The sequence below is a fragment of the Papio anubis genome, chromosome 7, assembly GCF_008728515.1.
Source record: "Papio anubis isolate 15944 chromosome 7, Panubis1.0, whole genome shotgun sequence".
In the NCBI taxonomy this organism is placed as follows: domain Eukaryota; kingdom Metazoa; phylum Chordata; class Mammalia; order Primates; family Cercopithecidae; genus Papio; species Papio anubis.
Window position 1 is genome coordinate 115604461 of NC_044982.1, and position 22391 is coordinate 115626851.

Consider the following 22391-nt stretch of genomic DNA (forward strand, 5'->3'; position numbering starts at 1 on the left):
GTGGGATAGCCTATTGCTCCCAGGCTACAAACCTGTACAACATGTTACTGTACTGAACACTGTAGGCAACTGTAACACTAACACAATGCTAAATATGTGTATATCTAAGCATAGAGAAGGTACAGTAAAAATTACACCTGTATAGGGCACTTACCATGAACGGAGCTTGAAAGGTGAAAATTGCTCTGGGTGAGTCAGTGAGTGAGTGGTGAGTGAATGTGATGGTCTAGGACATTACTGTACACTACTGTAGACTTTATAAACACTGTACACTCAATTAACTATCCTAAAAAGTATGTAGTGTTATCTCATGTCGGTTTTAATTTGCATTTCCTTAATGACTATTTTTATAAATAAATTTATTTAAAAAGTATCTTTCTTCAATCATAAATTAACCTTAGCTTACTGTAACATTTGTACTTTATAAACTTTAAAATTTTTAAAAAAACATTTGGACTGCTTTACAATAACTTAAAACATATACAATATTTTTTCTATTACATTGTTAAAATTGTTGTATTTTAAAAACTTTTTGTTAAAAACTAAGACACAAACATGTACATTAGCCTATGCCTACAAGGGCCAGTATCACCCAGATGTCACAGGTGACAGGAATTTTTCAGCCCCCTTATAATCTAATGGGATCACTATCATATCTGTGGTCCTCTCTTGACTGATATGTTGTAATAAGACACATGACTGTATATGCAACATGCACCAAATTGCAGAGTTATCCTTATATTTCTCAGTAACGGATATCTTAGAATTTGACAAACTTGGTTTTGTGACTACAGTGCAAAAATCATTCTATGTATGATACAAAGACATTTCTATCCATTTGTTCACAATAGTTACCACTGGGGCAAAAAGATGGAGCAGAGAGACAGCATGGGGTGGTCTCCTATGCCTGCGGAAGCCAAACTGCTTTAATGTCACCTTCAGCAAAGACCCATGATATTGACAGGGAGAACTAGCTGTGCACTAGGTATCCCTCAAGTCTACCATTTGTAGTACTCATTAGCAGCTGAAGAAACCTTATCTCCTGCACCTGATCCAGACCCTGACAGTAGCAGATAAAGCAAAATAGTACAACTCATACCTCAGTTTTAAGTCACAAGGAACACAAAGATGACTTTGCAGGTCATCTCACGTTCAATGAGAAGGCTATATTTAAGCAGAAAGATGAATCATCACAATATATACATGTGAGCTCCTACCATATTATGACAGAACATGTAAGAGATCCAAAAAAATTAATGTCTTTTAAATGTATTTGACCTATTTGCTTATTGCTGGTTTTCCCTCACTAGAATGATGATATCCCATAATGAAAGGGATTTCTGTCTTCACTGTTCACTGCTATATCCCTCGCATCCCCTAAAATGCCTAGCATATACTAATTATTCAATAAATATCTGTTAAATTAATTATGCCCATGCAGATATTCAGTAAATATTTGTTGTATGAATTTAAGTCAATGTAGACATCATTCGCAGCTAAATGACATAATAACTTTCCATTATATGTTCCTTTCTTGTACAATTTCTTTGTTTGGAAGTTACTAATTTTTTTTTTCTTTCATTGGTTTCTATGTACCAAATAAAACCTAAACTTTCAACCAAGTTGATTCTTATTTTCTTTACATATTTCTTAATTCTAAAATTTCCTAAAGTGTATATATATTCAGAATAAAGAACACATGCATCATTATAAAACTAGAGTTTTATGGAGGACTCTTATCAATTAATAATAACACTTTTTTGTTTTCTTTATTTCTGCAAATCTATCCCTCTGCATATGCTGTTTTCCCTATCTGGAAAACCCTCCACACTTGTCTCTGTTAACCTAGCCTATCTTAACTCAATCTCCCTTACTACAGAATCCTTTATCATACTGGTTAATTTCAACCTTTTGATCCACTCTGACTCCTAACAAAATCCTAAACCGCTTTAGGGCAGGCAATATTCAGTATGTTTCTGTATTTCCCACATTTAGCACATTTGATAAATGCTTAATGTGCTGACCTTGATGAATTTCAGTGAGACTGAAGAAGCTTGAGGATACAAAAATTCATGTAAAGCTAAGAAGACAAAGATATATTTCCATGTTAAACTATTATGCATAAACCTACCAGTAGTGTCTGTCCTTGGAAAATGAAGAAATGACCTGATATCACTATGGTGAGAACAAGATACCCAGATTCTTCATTGGAATCAAAAACCTTGAAAAAGAGAAAGAGAAAAATATGTAAAATATAATACATTTCTATAATAACTGATAAACTTATAATACTGATAACCAAACTATTTTCTCACATTGATCTTTCTACCCTGAGCATTCTTTCCTTTTCCATTCATTTAATCTGTAACCCTTCCCTTACAACTTCAAGTTTCTCCATATATATAGGCTAACAGCCAGACTTTTAAAAAATTAAATTAAAAGCCAATATTTTGAAACAGAAAGAATATCAGATTAAGAATCAGGAGTTGTTGTGGGTCCTGAGCCAACCACTATTTAGTCACATTTTAATAAATCATTTATTCTCTCTGAGCCTCAGTATTATTTCTGTAAAATGAAGATAGTGCCTTACAGAGCTGCTGTAAGACTTCACAGTCCAATTTCTTCAGCCATGTAATCTATTTTTCTTTTTCTTTTTCTTTTTGAGACAGAGGTTCGCTCCTGTAGCCCAGGCTGGAGTGCAATGGTGTGATCTCGGCTCACAGCAACATCTGCCTCGTGTGTTCAAGCAATTCTCCTGCCTCAGCCTCCAGAGTAGCTGGGATTACAGGCATGTGCCACCATGCCTGGTTAATTTTTGTATTTTTAGTGGAGATGGGGTTTCACCATGTTGGTCATGCCGGTCTCAAACTCCTGTCTGCCCGCCTCAGTCTCCCAAAGTGCTGGGATTACAGGCATAAGCCATTGCACCTGGCCATCCATTTTTCATAACCCCTTAAACATCTGGTGCTTTCCTTTGGATGAGCTCTAGTTTGTCAGTGTCACTCTTAAAATATGGTGCCATAAACTTACCGTAATCCTCTTCGTGTAGTCTAATTATCTCCCATTACTTGCAATAGTGTTGCCTATAATCACATTAACCTTTTGAGGGGGTAGTACCACTGAAGAGTTTGATCTTAAATCCACATAACCTCCTGACACTTCATTACCTATGTTGGTAAATCATATTTCCCTTTATTTATCCTGAACCTAAACATAAAACCTTGGATTAGCCCCATTATATTTTATCTTGTTAGATTGGATCTATAGTTCCAACCTATTGAGATGTAGTGAGGAACTGAAGCAATTAAATCAAAATGTCAGGGAGGACATGACTGATAGATACATTACAGTGGGATCTGGATCTTAAGTGACTACACTATACAGGTGGTTTTGATATCCTTAATAAACACCATAAGGTAAACCATCCTTATATAAACAATAAGATAAATTATAGACTCATCTTAATGCCCAAAGTTCAAAATAATTAGGACACACCTAATTCAACTTATATATGTTTTTATGAGGTTACTGCATTGTACTGAGAAATAATGCTCTTATAGTTTCATATGTGGGGTTTGGAGTTTTAATGCTATATTTAAATCCAAGATTTCCTACTGTGTTTTCTCTAATTCATTTTAAATTCCAAACTTAAAAAGTGAGTAACATTTTAGATGTCAAAGGGGATATGATAGACCTGCACTAATTCCTTCAGTGGTTGTAATTCTCCCTCTTTCCCAGTATTTGGAACTTGGTCAGTGGCACAACGCTCTTCCTATCACAGTTTAAATGAATTATCCTGTGTGTTTTATGACTAGTTAGAACCAGAGCACAGCTAGGAGTCAAGTACAGCTTTCACAACTAGAGTCTGGTCAATGAATTATTTGGAAGGCAATGTGTTAACATGATAGTTTAATGTTTTAAGAAATGTGGCATATATAACAAAGAGCATCCAAAATATAAGTGTACAGCTCAATGAACGATGACAAAGCAAACACATCACCCAAGTGAAGAAACAAAACATTACCAGATTTCCAGCAGGTCCTCTAGTGTTTGCTGTCTTAAAAGTTACTATCTGCAGACCTCTAGCAAGACTACTAAAGAAGAAAAGAGAGAAGAATCAAACAGATGCAATAAAAAATGATAAAGGGGATATCACCACCAACCCCACAGAAATACAAATTGCCATCAGCGAATACTATAAACACCTCTACGCAAATAAACTAGAAAACCTAGAAGAAATGGATAAATTCCTGGACACATACACCTTCCTGAGACTAAACCAGGAAGAAGGTGAATCCCTGGATAGACCAATAACAGGCTCTGAAATTGAGGCAATACTTAATAGCCTACCAACCAAAAAAAGTCCAGGACCAGACGGATTCACAGCCAGATTCTACCAGAGGTACAAGGAGGAGCTGGTACCATTCCTTCTGAAATGATTCCAATCAATAGAAAAAGAGGAAATCCTCCCTAACTCGTTTTATGAGGCCAACATCATCCTGATACCAAAGGCTGGCAGAGACACACACACACACACAAAAGAGAATTTTAGACCAATATCCCTGATGAACACCGATGCAAAAATCCTCAATAAAATACTGGCAAACCGAATCCAGCAGCACATCAAAAAAGCTTATCCACCATGATCAAGTGGGCTTCATCCCTGGGATGCAAGGCTGGTTCAACATATGCAAATCAATAAACGTAATCCAGCATATAAACAGAACCAAAGACAAAAACCACATGATTATCTCAATAGATGCAGAAAAGGCCTTTGACAAAATTCAACAGCCCTTCATGCTAAAAGCTCTCAATAAATTTGGTATTGATAGAATGTATCTCAAAATAATAAGAGCTATTTATGACAGACCCACAGCCAATATCATACTGAATGGGCAAAACCAGGAAGCATTCCCTTTGAAACCTGGCACAAGACAGGGATGCCCTCTCTCACCACTTCTGTTCAACACAGTGTTGGAAGTTCTGGCTAGGGCAATCAGGCAGGAGAAAGAAAGAAAGGGTATTCAATTAGGAAAAGAGGAAGTCAAATTGTCCCTGTTTGCAGATGACATGATTGTATATCTAGAAAACCCCATCGTCTCAGCCCAAAATCTCCCTAAGCTGATAAGCAACTTCAGCAAACTCTCAGGATACAAAATCAATGTGCAAAATTCACAAGCATTCTTATACACCAATAACAGACAAACAGAGAGCCAAATCATGAGTGAACTCCCATTCACAATTGCTTCAAAGAGAATAAAATGACTAGGAATACAACTTACAAAGGATGTGAAGGACCTCTTCAAGGATAACTACAAACCACTGCTCAATGAAATAAAAGAGGACACAAACAAATGGACGAACATTCCATGCTCATGGATAGGAAGACTCAATATCATGAAAATGGCCATACTGCCCAAGGTAATTTATAGATTCAATGCCATCCCCATCAAGCTACCAATGACTTTCTTCACAGAATTTGAAAAAACTACTTTAAAGTTCATATGGAACCAAAAAAGAGCCTGCATTGCCAAGACAATCCTAAGCCAAAAGAACAAAGCTGGAGGCATCACACTACCTGACTTCAAACTATACTACAAGACTACAGTAACCAAAACAGCATGGTACTGGTACCAAAACAGAGATATAGACCTATGTAACAGAACAGAGCCCTCGGAAATAATATCACACATCTACAACCATGTGATCTTTGCAAACCTAACAAAAACAAGAAATGGGGAAAGGATTCCCTATTTAATAAATGGTGCTGGGAAAACTGGCTAGCCATGTATAGAAAGCTGAAACTGGATCCCTTCCATGCACCTTACACAAAAATTAATTCAAGATGGATTAGAGACTTAAATGTTAGACCTAAAACCATAAAAATCCTAGAAGAAAACCTAGGCAATACCATTCAGGACATAGGCATGGGCAAGGACTTCATATCTAAAACACCAGAAGCAATGGCAACAAAAGCCAAAATTGACAAATGGGATCTAATTAAACTAAAGAGCTGCTGCACAGCAAAAGAAACTACCATCAGAGTGAACAGGCAACCTACAGAATGGGAGAAAATTTTTGCAATCTACTCATCTGACAAAGGGCTAATATCCAGAATCTACAAAGAACTCAAACAAATTTACAAGATAAAAACAAAAAACCCCATCAAAAAGTGGGCGAAGGATATGAACAGACACTTCTCAAAAGAAGACATTTATGCAGCCAACAGACACATGAAAAAATGCTCATCGTCACTAGCCATCAGAGAAATGTAAATCAAAACCACAATGAGATACCATCTCACACCAGTTAGAATGGCGATCATTAAAAAGTCAGGAAACAACAGATGCTGGAGAGGATGTGGAGAAAGAGCAACACTTTTACACTGTTGGTGGGACTGTAAACTAGTACAACCATTGTGGAAGACAGTGTGGCAATTCCTCAATAGAAATACCATTTGACCCAGCCATCCCATTACTGGGTATATACCCAAAGGATTATAAATCATGCTGCTACAAAGACACATGGACACGTATGTTTATTGTGGCACTATTCACAATAGTAAAGACTTGGAACCAACCCAGATGTCCATCAGTGACAGACTGGATTAAGAAAATGTGGCACATATACATCACGGAATACTATGCAGCCATAAAAAAGGATAAGTTCATGTCCTTGTAGGTACATGGATGCAGCTGGAAACCATCATCCTCAGCAAACTATCGCAAGGACAAAAAAACCAAACACCACATGTTCTCACTCATAGGCGGGAATTGAACAATGAGAACACTTGGACACAGGAAGGGGAACATCACACACCAGGGCCTGTTATGGGGTGGGGGGAGGGGGGAGGGATAGCATTAGGAGATATACCTAATGTAAATAACGAGTTAATGGGTGCAGCACACCAACATGGCACATGTATACATATGTAACAAACCTGCATGTTGTGTACATGTACCCTAGAACTTAAAGTATAATTTTAAAAAATTAAAGAATGTAAAAAAAAAAAATCACTATCTGCTCCTTTTTCCCTTAAAAGAATCTCCCATCCTGACTTCTAACACTATACTTTAGTTTTAATTATATGAGTGGAATCATAAAGAACTATTTGACATTTGGCTTCATCAATGTTGTTGAATGTGTATTCATTTTCATTATTCTTGAATACATTCTATGATGATACCATTTCTTTTTTTTGTTTGTTTGTTTTTTGCTGATGGGTATTTTTTCCAGTTTAGGTTCACTACAAATAATACTGTTATGAACATTCATTCTTACATATGCGTCTTGTTGGATAGAAACACTCATTATAAATATTTCAATTTTTCCCAAATTATTTTATTTTTTTCAAATGGTGGCCAACAACTTCCAGGAGAGCCCCAGTTTAGACTACTCTCTTGCCCTCCAAATTGCTACATTTAATCACCCAATCAACATCTCCATGTAAAGGTTTAATAGTCATCTCAAAATTACCAGTCACTAACTTGAACTCCTAACCTTCTCATTCATTAATTACAAAGTACCTACCCTGTGCTAGGCTGTTGCAGCCATTTGACACCACAATATTTTCACCTCAGAAAATGATTTTTTTTTCTTTTTCAGGTTTCTATACGCAACACTGAAGAAATTAATTCTTTCCTTCCATTTCTTTGGCTAAACCATGGAATCATTCTTGACTCCTTTTCTCACACCCATATCCAATCCATCAGCAAATCCTTCATGTCTATCTTCAAAATATTCATAATTCAACCACTTCTTACAGGTCTTGTCTAAAACATCATTCTCTCTAGTTGGATTGTTATAATAATCGCCTAACTGGCTTTTCCATTTCTGTTCTTGCTTCCCTTCTCCAATACAGAGTTTACTCTCAATACAGTAGCCAGAGTGATCCTTTAAAAACATAAGTCAGATAATGTCATTTTCAGCTTACAGCCCTGCAATAGCTCCCTATCTCATTCAGAAGCTCCTGCAACACACCCCATGGTCTAGGCCTCCACTGCCTCTCTGCTCTTGTCCTCTAGCACCCACCCACTGTGCACTCTGATCAACCACACTGGCCTCCTTCCTGCTCCTTGAAGCTACTAGGCACACTTACTATTATAAACCTCAGGGCTTTTACAAGTGCTGTTCTATCTGAAATTCTCTTCTCCTAGATATCCACATGACTCACTCCTTCATCTTCAAATCTTGGCTTAAATATCATATTTTCATGTAAGACTTTTCCTAACCATCCAACTGAAAACTCCTCCATGTTACCTAAACCACACTACTCCTATTCCCTTCTCCAGCTTTATGTTTATCCATAGCTCTTACCATTTTGTTATATTTACTTGTTACCAGTCTTCCCTGAGCTGAAATTAAGCTCCATGAAGATAGAGACTTTTTTTCCCATTTCGGACACTGTTATATTCAAATGCCTAGGACAGTATCTGGCACATAATATGCACCCAATATTTTGTTGGATGGTTAAGTAAATATGAACTTTTAAATGAAGGCACCATATTAACATGCAAAATTTTCAAAGGAAATAAAGATGTCTTCAGAAAGAATTCATCACCAGCAGATCCGCACTGAAAGAAATGTGAAAGAAAGTCCTTCAGGAAGAAGGAAAACGATACCAGATAAAAACTAAGATCTCCATAAAAGAATGAAGAGTGCTGGAAATAGTAATTACATGGGCAAATAAGTAAAAATTTTATCTAAATGTCTTTAAAAGATAACTGATAAATTGGATTATATTGATAAACAATATTCAATTAATCCAAACAAAGGCAGGACCAAAATTAAAAGGGAACAAAGAACAGATGGGAAAATTATAAAACAAATAGCAAGATAACAGACTTAAACCCAACCCTATCAATAATCACATTAAATGTAAATAGTACATTTAAATGTAAACACCTCAAAGGCAGAGGTTGTCAGATTGGATAAAAAGACAAAACAAGTTATATGCTGCGTACAAGAAATGCACTTTAAATATAAAAACAAACAGGTTAAAAACAAAAGGACAGAAAAAATATATACCAAGCTAATGCTAGTCAGAAGAAAGTTGGAGTGAGGCCAAGCACAGCGCTCACTCCTACAATCTCAGCACTTTAAGAGTCTGAGGCTTGCTTAAGACCAGATATTTGAGACCAGCCTGGGCAACATGGCAAGACTCGATCTCTACAGAAAATTTAAAAATTAGCCAGGCATGGCGGTACACGCCCGTAGTCCCAGCTGCTTGGGAGGCTGAGGCAGAAGGATCACTTGAGCTCAGGAGTTCGAGGCTGCTGTAAGCTATGATTGCACCACTGCACTCTGCACCCAGAGGCCTGGGTAACACAGTGAGACTCTTTCACTAAAAAATAAAATAAAATAAAATAAAAAAATAAAAGCTGGAGTGGTTTTATTAATATTAAACAAGAATATCAAAAGGTTATAAAGAAGGTCATTTCAAATAATAAAAGGGTCAATTAATCAAGAAAGATAATCATCTCAAACATGTATGCCTCCAATAGAGAGCTTAAAAATACATAAAGCAGTGATAGAACTGTAAGGGGAAATAGACAAGTTCACAATTACAGCCAGATTTTAATACCCTCTCTCAATAACTGATAGAAAAAGCACATAGCAAATTAGCAAGTATATAGTAGACTTGAACAACTGTCAACCAACATGAGTGATCAACATTTATTGAACACTCCATCTAACACCAACACAAAACACATTCTTCTCAAGTATACACAGAGCATTCACAAAGACCATATTCTGAGCCACAGAACAAGTTCTGGTTGATTTAAGAGAATGTTACCTGAGCACAGATGCATTAAATTAGAAATCAATAATAGAAAGGTCTCTGAAAAAAATCCCCCAAATATTCTGAAACTAACACACTTCTAAATAACCCATGGGTAAATAAGAAATTAAAAGGGAAATCAGAAATATTGTGAATTCAAAGTAATTCACCATATTAACATATTAAAAAAGAAAAACCATATGATCACCTCAATATAAGAGAATGTAGAAAAAGCATTTGACAAAATCCAACATCTATTCCTGATTTTAAAACTCAGCAAACCAGGAATAGAAGTAACTTCCTCAAGCTGATAAAGGGCATCTCTAAAAAAAAAAAAACAACCCTACAGTTAACTTCATACTGAAAGCTTTCTCTCTAAGATAAGAAATAAGACAAGATGTCCACTCTCACCACTTCTATTCAACACTGTTACTGGAAGTTTTTACCACTGTAATTAGACAGGAAAAAGAATGAAAAAGCATCCAGATTGGAAAGACGTAAAACTGTCTTTATTCACAGACAACATGATCATCTATGTAGAAAATCCAATTTATTTTACTAGAACTAATCACTATTAGTTCTATTCTGTAATTTTAGAAAGGTTACAGAATAGAAGACCAATCAATAAAAATGAATTGTATTTACACACAGTAATGAAGAACTAGAACTTGAAAATTTAAAAGCATCAACATTTACAACATCAAAAATTGTAAGGGATAAATATGACAAAAGAAGATTGAAAGCACATTGAAAATTGAGAGAAATTTAAGAACACTTAAATACATGGAGAGAAACATTTTGTTCACAGATAGGAAGATTTAATATTATTAAAATGCTGTAATAGGCAGAATAATGGTCCCCCTAAAGATGTCTATGTCCTAATACCCGTAACCTGTAATATGTTATCTTACATAGCAAAGGGATTTTGCATATGTGATTAAGTTAAAAGATCTTGAGCTGGGGAGATAGCCCTGAATTATCCAGGTGGACCTATTGTACTCAGAAGCATCCTTACAAGGGAAAGAGGGAGGCAGAAAGAGTCAGAAGGAAATGTGACTGCTGGCACTGAGGATGGAAGGTGGGTAATAAACTAAGGAATACAGGCAACCTCTATGGGTTAGAGAAGGCCAGGAAAAATAAAAGGATTCTTGAATCTCCAGAAGGAAAACAGTCCTCCTGACACCTTGATTTTAGCTCAATAAACCCATTTCAAATTTCTGACCTCTAGAACTATAAGCTAATGTTTGCGTTACTTTAAGCTACTAAGTTTATAGCTTGTTACAGCAGCCGTAAGAAATTAGTACAGATGCTAATTCTCCAAGTTGATCTATGCAATCTCAATCAAAATTCCAAAATTTTCAAGAAATGCACGAGTCCAAAAAGACTATAGGCCAAGCATTTAAGTCAGTGAGTCAACAGTAGCAAAGTATCCACTATGTACTGATCCCTCTTATAATTTGGAGAAGGAAAAAGACATAGAAAGTCTCTGAACTTGAGCTTCATTCATTTCTTCATTCAACAAATATATGACTGCACTATCACTGAACAAAACACAGATCCTCATCCTAATGGAGCAAGCGTGAAATGGTGATGCAGAGCAAGGGTACAGACAATAAACAACAAATATAATTAGTGACACACCAAGGATGGGATGCTGGGAGCATTACACCGCAAGTGCTGGCAATAAAGGAATGCTTGGTCTATAGAGAATGTATAAACAATTAAAAAGCTGACTAAAATCTGTTTATTACCACCATGTGCCAGTAATTCTGATCAATGTCAGTGATAAAAATACTCCTTCCTGAAAAAAACATTTTGTTGGTCTAAGCTCCAAATAATTACTGCAGTTACTGTTGAATTTAAATAATATATACGTAAGCTTCAAATTATCAGATTTTTTATTCTTCAATTGTTGTCTACATATAAGTTCGTTGGGGAAACTCCCAGTTACAGCTAACCCCCATCCATGCAAACTTAGGCACATACATTTGTTTCAAAAGTAGTGCACCAGGCCGGGCGTGGTGGCTCACGCCTGTAATCCCAGCACTTTGGGAGGCTGAGGCGGGCGGATCAAGGAGATCAAGACCATCCTGGCTAACACGGTGAAACCCCGTCTCTACTAAAAATATAAAAAATTAGCCGGGCGCGGTGGCGGGCACCTGTAGTCCCAGCTACCTGGGAGGCTGAGGCAGAATGACCTGAACCCGGAAGGCGGAGCTTGCAGTGAGCTGGGATCACGCCACTGCACTCCAGCTTGGGCGACAGTGTGAAACTCTGTCTCAAAAAAAAAAAAAAAAAAAGTAGTGCACCATGCTTTGTTAAACCTGAAGGCTGCTTAATATGAAGTTCTTATTTCCAACTCTTTCTTAGGATGCAGTTGACTTTTCCATCCCTATGGTACTACATTCTTGTGCATTTAAATGATAGATTCAAAATAAAACAAAGATAGCACAGTGATTGTTAAGACCAAGAAACAACTTGAGGCACTCCAATTCCGTCATTTTATGGGACCTTTTGGTATTTGTGTCTAAAATTTAAAACAATGAAATACAGCGTAAATAGCAAGATGTATTTTAATAAGTACAAATTTTAGTTCACACTCAAAATATTTTATTAAATTTCAACAATACTTTTAACATTGAAATTTATTCTCTTCAAATTAAGTGTTTTGAAACTAAAGAACATTAAGGGGGACAAAACGTATCAGCAATTTTATTAACAGTTGCATAAATTGTACCTTTTGGAAATGCTTAGGTTTTTTTTTTTTTTCCCTTGCCCCAGAGGGAGTCCTGCTCTGTCGCCCAGGCTGGAGTGCAGTGGCACCATCTCGGCTCACTGCAACCTCTGCCTCCCAGGTTCAAGCGATTCTCCTGCCTCAGCCTCCTGAGTAGCTGGGATTACAGGCGCATACCACCCACCACACCTGGCTAATTTTTTGTATTTTTGGTAGAGATGGGGATTCACCACGTTGGCCAGGCTGGTCTCAAACTCCTGACCTCGTGATCCACCCGCCTCAGACTCCCAAAGTGCTGGGATTACAGGCATGAGCCACTGTGCCCAGCCAGAAATGCTTAGTTTTACTTTTAAAAACTTCGCTTATTAGTTAATGAACAATTACATAAAACATCAGTCTGTAACTGCAGAATCGAAGTTCAAACAATTAACTAGATATAAAAACAATTGGTTGCCGGGCATGGTGGCTCACACCTGTAATCCCAGCACTTTGGGAGGTCGAGGTGGGCGGATCGCAAGGTCAGGAGATTGAGACCAGCCTGACCAACATGGTGAAACCCGTCTCTACTAAAAAAATGCAAAAATTAGGCAGGCATGGTGGCATGCACCTGTAGTCCCAGCTACTTGGGAGGCTGAGGCAGGAGAATCACTTGAACCCAGGAGGCGGAGGTTGCAATGAGCTGAGATTGCACCACTGCACTCCAGCTGGGTGACAGAGCGAGACTCTGTCTCGAAATAAAATAACATAAAATAACGTAACATAAAATAAAATAAAAACAATGGGCTAAATAGTTGTGGATTTTTTTCCTGCCTTATACTGTATTTATTTATTTGGCATAATTATTATAACAAAACTCAGTAAGAGAAAATGTTCACTGCATAGTACTTTTCATTTAACTTAATGATTATTTCTGAAAATAATTTCATCATTCAGGGGAAGAAGATGTTAAAAAATATTCATTCTAGGTGTCAAATGTTGTAGGCACATCACTGAACGTAGTAAATAAAAAAATCAGTATATGAGATAATGCTAAGAGCTAGGGAAGAAAGAGGGCAGGGTAAGTGGAATCAGAGTGCAAAGACAGGACACAGATGTTACAATATAAATAGAGAGGTTAGGGTAGACACCTGAGAAGGTGAGACTTGAGCAAAGATCAAAGGTATGAAAGTTAACCAGATATCTGGGGGAGAATTCCAGGCTTATGATTTTTCAGATGTTCGTTGCAATCCCTCATCCAAAAGGTCTATATAGTGTGCTCATATAGTTAGAAAATATCCAATTTAAGAACTTCCAAGGGGTTCAAGAAAAAGTGGTAGCTTCATTGCATCCCTGAAGTCTTCTCTTTCCAAATCCAATCCAAATGCCAATTACCTTTCCTTAACCAATTATTAAGACCAGCATCCTGCAGGGGACAGTGGTTCACACCTGTAAGCCTAGCACTTCGGGAGGCCGAAGCAGGCAGATCACATGAGGTCAGAAGTTCGAGACCAGTCTGGATAAGATGGTGAAACCCTGTCTCTATTAAAAATACAAAAATTAACCGGGCATGGTGGTAGGTGCCTGTAATCCCAGCTACTCACGAGGCTGAGGCAGGAGAATCTCTTGAACCCGGGAGGCAGAGGTTGCAGTGAGCCGAGATTGCACCATTGCACTCCAGACTGGGCAACACAGTGAGACTCCATCTCAGAAAAAAAAAAAAAAAAAGGCTGGGCACAGCGGCTCACGCCTGTAATCCCAGCACTTTGGGAGGCCGAGGCGGGTGGATCACGAGGTCAGAATATCGAGACCATCCTGGCTAACATGGTGAAACCCCGTTTCTACTAAAAATACAAAAAAATTAGCTGGGCATGGTGGCGGGCGCCTGTAGTCCCAGCTACTCGGGAGGCTGAGGCAGGAGAATGGCGTGAACCCAGGAGGCAGAGCTTGCAGTGAGCTGAGATCACGCCACTGCACTCCAGCCTGGGCGACAGAACCAGACTCCGTCTCAAAAAAAAAAAAAAAAAAAAATCATCATCTAAGAGAGCCAGAAGGGTGGATTGAAGTCTCAGGGTCCACATAAAAAGAGCTTGTAGGATGTTTTCCCCCTACAGGAGAAAGGAGGTACTAAGCAAGGAGCCCTGAGGCAAAGACAATGCTGCAGTTCTTGTGGGAGAGCCTAGTCCCTAGAAATTGGTGGACCTCATGAAGATGGGCAGACCAGACTGTGTGCTCTGAAGTTCCTTGGAGTCTCTCAACCTCCAAGGAGTCACAAAGGAGTTGGACAACTTAACTGAGTCCTTCCTACTTCTCTATAGGAGGCCCACAGCATTGTGACTTCTGCGTCTCCCAACACTCACCACTTGAAGTGTCCACTCTTGGAGGTGAGACCCAGGAGCGAAGAGAGCCCTAAGTTAGACAAAGGAAAATAAATACATACCCAATGAGCTAAAGCAATGAAGAACAACAGAAAACCCAAAACACGAGGCTCCTGGGGGAACAAGCCGCTAGAGGAGACTGACAACAGCTTGAACCAAATAATAACTATAATAATAATAAATATATATTTCTATATTTCTTATTAAATAACAATAAATATAATTATTCACACTTAAGGAGAATCTTGAAGCTAAAATTATACTTTATGAATATAAAAATTCAATAGCTAATTGAAGAATTGGATGGATACTACTGAGGCCAAATTAATAGTTTAAAAGAGCAACTGGGAGGCTCAGTGCGATCACACCTGTAATCCCAGCACTTTGAGAGGTCAAGGTGGGTGGATCACGAGGTCAGGAGATCCAGACCATCCTCGCTAACATGGTGAAACCCCGTCTCTACGAAAAATACAAAAAATTAGCCGGGCACGGTGGCGGGCGACTGTAGTCCCAGCTACTTGGGAGTCTGAGGCAGGAGAGTGGCCTGAACCCGAAAGGCAGAGCTTGCAGTGAGCCAAAATCACGCCACTGCACTCCAGCCTGGGCGACAGAGCGAGACTCCATCTCAAAATAAATAAATAAATAAATAAATAAAAATAAAATAAAAAGCACAAGTGGGAGAAAAATAGAGCAAAACTAGGAGAAAGAAATCATGTGTAACAAAATTACATGGAGCAAAGATTCAGATCCAGGAGAAAAAATGTTAGTGAGAGGGGCTAAAGGAGAGGGAGAGAAAAAGACTAAGGAAAGGAATCAATTGAAAAAATAATAGAATGAAATATTTTACAACTGCAGAAAGACGTGAGACTGAAGATAGAAAGGGTATAAGTTCCAGGCATTAATGGGGATGGGGGTTAAAAAAAAAATCAACAACTAGACATATCCTGATTAAATTCCTGAATTCCAAGGATAGAAGAAGATCTTAAAAGCTTCTAGTTAAAAGCAAAAACATCCTCCTTCAACACTGAAGGAGTCTAGGGAACCAATTTTTTTTTTCCTGTCACCCAGACTGGAGTGCAGTGGCACGATCTTGGCTCACTGAAACCTCTGTCTCATGAGTTCAAGTGATTCTCCTGCCTTATCCTCCCAAGTAGCTGGGAACTACAGGCATGCACCACCACACCCAGCTAAGTTTTGTATTTTTTAGTAGAGATGGGGTTTCACTATGTTGGCCAGGCTGGTCTCAAACTCCTGACCTTAAGTGATCCAACCACCTGGGCCTCCCAAAGTGCTAGGATTACAGGCGTGAACCACAGTGCCCAGCTTAACTAATTTTTTAAGTGGTAAATGAAGAGAAAGAATCAAGAATTTATCCTAGCTCTGCTATAAAAAACCACCACTAGGTAACCTCTAATAGATATGGTGATGTTTTTCTTTACAGAAATATTCCAGATAATATATAAAGCAAATATAAGAAAATCCAACCTGAATTTGACAAAGCCTCTAGAGTCAATGACCAGTTCACAAGAAATACAGAGCACAAAGGATCACATTAAACTGTACCACAGAGATGGCGGTCAGCAAAATCCAGACTGAGAAACTCTGTAGAACAACCTGATTTCTTAAACCTCAAGGAAGAGAGGTGAGGTGAAGTCAGGGAAATACGGCAGGGAAACCCAAAAATTAAAAGGTACACAATTTTTGGCCATGTTTAAAAGAATTATGACACTTAGACTACTTGAAATTTGAACACTGATAATATTATGGAATTATTAATTTTGGGGTATTATGGTTATGCTTTTTAAAAAATTTATTTATTTATTTATTATTATACTTTAAGTTGTAGGGTATATGTACACAACGTGCAGATTTGTTACGTATGTATACATGTGCCATGTTGGTATGCTGCACCCATTAACTCGTCCTTTACATTAGGTATATCTCCTAATGCTATCCCTCCCTCCTCCCCTCACCCCACAACAGGCCCTGGTGTGTGATATTCCCCTTCCTGTGTCCAAGTGTTCTCACTGTTCAATTCCCACCTATGAGCGAGAACATATGGTGTTTGGTATTCTGTTCTTGCGATAGTTTGCTGAGAATGATGGTTTCCAGCTGCATCCATGTCCCTACAAAGGACATGAACTCATCCTTTTTATGGCTGCATAGTATTCCATGGTGTATATGTGTCACATTTTCTTAATCCAGTCTGTCACTGATGGACATTTGGGTTGGTTCCAAGTCTTTACTATTGTGAATAGTGCCACAATAAACATACATGTGCACGTGTCTTTATAGCAGCATGATTTATAATCCTTTGGGTATATACCCAGTAATGGGATGGCTGGGTCAAATGGTATTTCTAGTTCTCGATCCTTGAGGAATCGCCACACTGTCTTCCACAATGGTTGAACTAGTTTACACTCCCACCAACAGTGTAAATGTGTTGCTATTTCTCCACATCCTCTCCAGCACCTGTTGTTTCCTGACTTTTTAATGATCGCCATTCTAACTGGTGTGAGATGGTATCTCATTGTGGTTTTGATTTACATTTCTCTGACGGCTAGTGACAATGAGCTTTTTTTCATGTGTCTGTTGGCTGCATAAATGTCTTCTTTTGAGAAGTGTCTGTTCATATCCTTTGCCCACTTTTTGATGGGGTTGTTTTTTTCTTGTAAATTTGTTTGAGTTCTTTGTAGATTCTGTAGCCCTTTGTCAGATGAGTAGATTGCAAAAATTTTCTCCCATTCTGTAGGTTGCCTGTTCACTCTGATGGTAGTTTCTTTTGCTGTGCAGCAGCTCTTTAGCTTAATTAGAACCCATTTGTCAATTTTGGCTTTTGTTGCCATTGCTTCTGGTGTTTTAGACATGAAGTCCTTGCCCATGCCTATGTCCTGAATGGTATTGCCTAGGTTTTCTTCTAGAGTTTCTATGATTTTAGGTCTAACATTTAAGTCTCTAATCCATCTTGAATTAATTTTTCTATTAGGTGTAAGGAAGGGATCCAGTTTCAACTTTCTACGTATGGCTAGCCAGTTTTCCCAGCACCATTTATTAAATAGGGAATCCTTTCCCCATTTCTTGTTTTTGTCAGGTTTGCCAAAGATCACATGGTTGTAGATGTGTGATATTATTTCCGAGGGCTCTGTTCTGTTCCACTGGTCTATATCTCCGTTTTGGTACCAGTACCATGCTGTTTTGGTTACTGTAGTCTTGTAGTATAGTTTGAAGTCAGGTAGTGTGATGCCTCCAGCTTTGTTCTTTTGGCTTGGTATTGTCTTGGCAATGTAGGCTCCTTTTTGGTTCCATATGAACTTTAAAGTAGTTTTTTCAAATTCTGTGAAGAAAGTCATTGGTAGCTTGATGGGGATGGCATTGAATTACCTTGGGCAGTATGGCCATTTTCACGATATTGAGTCTTCCCATCCATGAGCACGGAATGTTCGTCCATTTGTTTGTGTCCTCTTTTATCATTGAGCAGTGGTTTGCAGTTATCCTTGAAGACATCCTTCACATCCCTTGTAAGTTGGATTCCTAGGCATTTTGTTCTCTTTGAAGCAATTGTGAATGGGAGTTCACTCATGATTTGGCTCTCTGTTTGTCTGTTATTGGTGTATAAGAATGATTGTGAATTTTGCACATTGATTTTGTATCCTGAGAGTTTGCTGAAGTTGCTTATCAGCTTAAGGAGACTTTGGGCTGAGATGATGGGGTTTTCTAGATATACAATCATGTCATCTGCAAACAGGGACAATTTGACTTCCTCTTTTCCTAATTGAATACCCTTTCTTTCTCCTGCCTGATTGCCCTAGCCAGAACTTCCAACACTGTGTTGAACAGAAGTGGTGAGAGAGGGCATCCCTGTCTTGTGCCAGGTTTCAAAGGGAATGCTTCCTGGTTTTGCCCATTCAGTATGATATTGGCTGTGGGTCTGTCATAAATAGCTCTTACTATGTTGAGATATGTCCCATCAATACCAAATTTATTGAGAGCTTTTAGCATGAAGGGCTGTTGAATTTTGTCAAAGGCCTTTTCTGCATCTATTGAGATAATCATGTGGTTTTTGTCTTTGGTTCTGTTTATATGCTGGATTACGTTTATTGATTTGCATATGTTGAACCAGTCTTGTATCCCAGGGATGAAGCCCACTTGATCATGGTGGATAAGCTTTCTGATGTGCTGCTGGATTCGGTTTGCCAGTATTTTATTGAGGATTTTTGCATCGGTGTTCATCAGGGATATTGGTCTAAAATTCTCTTTTGTGTGTGTGTGTGTGTCTCTGCCAGCCTTTGGTATCAGGATGATGTTGGCCTCATAAAACGAGTTAGGGAGGATTTCCTCTTTTTCTATTGATTGGAATCATTTCAGAAGGAATGGTACCAGCTCCTCCTTGTACCTCTGGTAGAATCTGGCTGTGAATCCGTCTGGTCCTGGACTTTTTTTGGTTGGTAGGCTATTAAGTATTGCCTCAATTTCAGAGCCTGTTATTGGTCTATCCAGGGATTCACCTTCTTCCTGGTTTAGTCTCAGGAAGGTGTATGTGTCCAGGAATTTATCCATTTCTTCTAGGTTTTCTAGTTTATTTGCGTAGAGGTGTTTATAGTATTCGCTGATGGCAGTTTGTATTTCTGCGGGGTCGGTGGTGATATCCCCTTTGTCGATAATTTTTTATTGCGTCTATTTGATTCTTCTTTCTTTTCTTCTTTAGTAGTCTTGCTAGTGGTCTATTTTGTTGATATTTTCAAAAAAACAGCTCCTGGATTCATTGATTTTTTGAAGGGTTTTTTGTGTCTCTATCTCCTTCAGTTCTGCTCTGAGTCTTAGTTATTTCTTGCCTTCTGCTAGCTTTTGAATGTGTGTTTGCTCTTGCTTCTCTAGTTCTTTTAATTGTGATATTAGGGTGTCAATTTTAGATCTTTCCTGCTTTCTCTTGTGGGCATTTAGTGCTATAAATTTCCCTCTACACACTGCTTTAATTGTGTCCCAGAGATTCTGGTATGTTGTATCTTTGTTCTCATTAGTTTCAAAAAACATCTTTATTTCTGCCTTCATTTCATTATATACCCAGTAGTCGTTCAGGAGCAGGTTGTTCAGTTTCCATGTAGTTGAGCAGTTTTGAGTGAGTTTCTTAATCCTGAGTTCTAGTTTGATTGCACTGTGGTCTGACAGACAGTTTGTTATAATTTCTGTTATTTTATATTTGCTGAGGAGTGCTTTACTTCCAACTATGTGGTCAATTTTGGAATAAGTGTGATGTGGTGCTGAGAATAATGTATATTCTGTTGATTTGGGGTGGAGAGTTCTGTAGATGTCTATCAGGTCCACTTGGTGCAGAGCTGAGTTCAATTCCTGGATATCCTTGTTAATTTTCTGTCTTGTTGATCTGTCTAATGTTGACAGTGGGGTGTTAAAGTCTCCCATTATTATCGTGTGGGAGTCTAAGTCTCTTTGTAAGTCTCTAAGGGCTTGTTTTATGAATCTGGGTGCTCCTGTATTGGATGCATATATATTTAGGATAGTTAGCTCTTGTTGAATTGATCCCTTTACCATTATGTAATGCCCTTGTCTCTTTTGATCTTTGTTGGTTTAAAGTCTGTTTTATCAGAGACTAGGATTACAACCCCTGCCTTGCTTTCCATTTACTTGGTAGATCTTCCTCCATCCCTTTATTTTGAGCCTATATGTATCTCTGCACATGAGATGGGTCTCCTGGATACAGCAAACTGATGGGTCTTGACTCTTTATCCAATTTGCCAGTCTGTGTCTTTTCATTGGAGCATTTAGCCCATTTACATTTAAGGTTAATAATGTTATGTGTGAACTTGATCCTGTTATGATGATGTTAGCTGGTTATTTTGCTCATTAGTTGATGCAGTTTCTTCCTAGCATCACATGTCTTTACATTTTGGCATGTTTTTGCAGTGGCTGGTATCTGTTGTTCCTTTCCATGTTTAGTACTTCCTGCAGGAGCTCTTGTAGGGCAGGCCTGGTGGTGACAAAATCTCTCAGCATTTGCTTGTCTGTAAAGGATTTTATTTCTCCTTCACTTATGAAACTTAGTTTGGCTGGATATGAAATTCTGGGTTGAAAATTCTTTTCTTTAAGAATGTTGAATATTCACCCCCACTCTCTTCTGGCTTGTAGAGTTTCTGCTGAGAGATCTGCTGTTAGTCTGATGGGCTTCCCTTTGTGGGTAACCCGACCTTTCTCTCTGGCTGCCCTTAACATTTTTTCCTTCATTTCAACTTTGGTGAATCTGACAATTATGTGTCTTAGAACTGCTCTTCTCAAGGAGTATCATTGTGGTGCTCTCTGTATTTCCTGAATTTGAATGTTGGCCTGCCTTGCTAGGTTGGGGAAGTTCTCCTGGATAATATCCTGCAGAGTGTTTTCCAACTTGGTTCCATTCTCCCTGTCACTTTCAGGTACACCAATCAGACGTAGATTTGGTCTTTTCACATAGTCCCACATTTCTTGGATTCTTCGTTCATTTCTTTTTACTCTTTTTTCTCCAAACTTCTCTTCTCATTTCATTTCATTCATTTGATCTTCAATCACTGATACCCTTTCTTCCAGTTGATCAAATCGGTTACTGAAGCTTGGGCATTTGTCATGTAGTTCTCGTGCCATGGTTTTCAGCTCTATCAGGTCATTTAAGGACTTCTCTACAATGCTTATTCTAGTTAGTCATTCATCTAATCTTTTTTCAAGGTTTTTAGCTTCTTTGCAATGGGTTCAAACTTCCTCCTTTAGCTCGGAGAAGTTTGATCGTCTGAAGCCTTCTTCTCTCAACTCATCAAAGTCATTCTCCGTCTAGCTTTGTTCCGTTGCTGGTGAGGAACTGCATTCCTTTGGAGGGGGAGAGGCGCTCTGATTTTTAGAATTTTCTGCTTTTCTGCTCTGTTTTTTCCCCATTTTTGTGGTTTTATCTACCTTTGGTCTTTGATGATGGTGACGTACAGATGGGGTTTTGGTGTGGATGTCCTTTCTGTTTGTTAGTTTTCCTTCTAACAGTCAGGACCCTCAGCTGCAGGTCTATTGGAGTTTGCTGGAGGTCCACTCCAGACCCTGTTTGCCGGGGTATCAGCAGTGGAGGCTGCAGAAGAGTGAATATTGCTGAACAGCAAATGTTGCTGCCTGATCTTTCTTTTGGAAGCTCCATCTCAGAGGGGTACCTGGCCATGTGAGGTGTCAGTATGCCCCTGCTGGGGGGTGCCTCCCAGTTAGGCTACTCGGGGGTCAGGGACCGACTTGAGCAGGCAGTCTGTCCGTTCTGAGATATCAAACTCTGTGCTGGGAGAACCACTACTCTCTTCAAAGCTATCAGACAGGGACATTTAAATCTGCAGAGGGTTCTGCTGCCTTTTGTTTGGCTATGCCCTGTCCCCAGAGCTAGAATCTACAGAGGCAGGCAGGCCTCCTTGAGTTAAGGTGGGCTCCACCCAGTTTGAGCTTCCCGGCCACTGTGTTTACCTACTCAAGCTTCAGCAATGGCAGGCGCCTCTCCCCCAGCCTCACTGCCGCC

General features: G+C 38.7%; 1 protein-coding gene across 3 annotated transcripts in view; it reads right to left on the minus strand.

Moving 5' to 3' along the window:
- REC114 (REC114 meiotic recombination protein) overlaps window positions 1–22391 on the minus strand; it is a 119606-nt gene that overhangs the window by 76888 nt on the left and 20327 nt on the right. For all 3 annotated transcript variants that reach the window (XM_003901164.4, XM_021940699.2, XM_021940698.2), the window contains exon 2: window positions 2132–2221. In XM_003901164.4, coding sequence (XP_003901213.2) covers window positions 2132–2221 — 90 coding nt within the window. The remainder of the gene's footprint in view (window positions 1–2131; window positions 2222–22391) is intronic.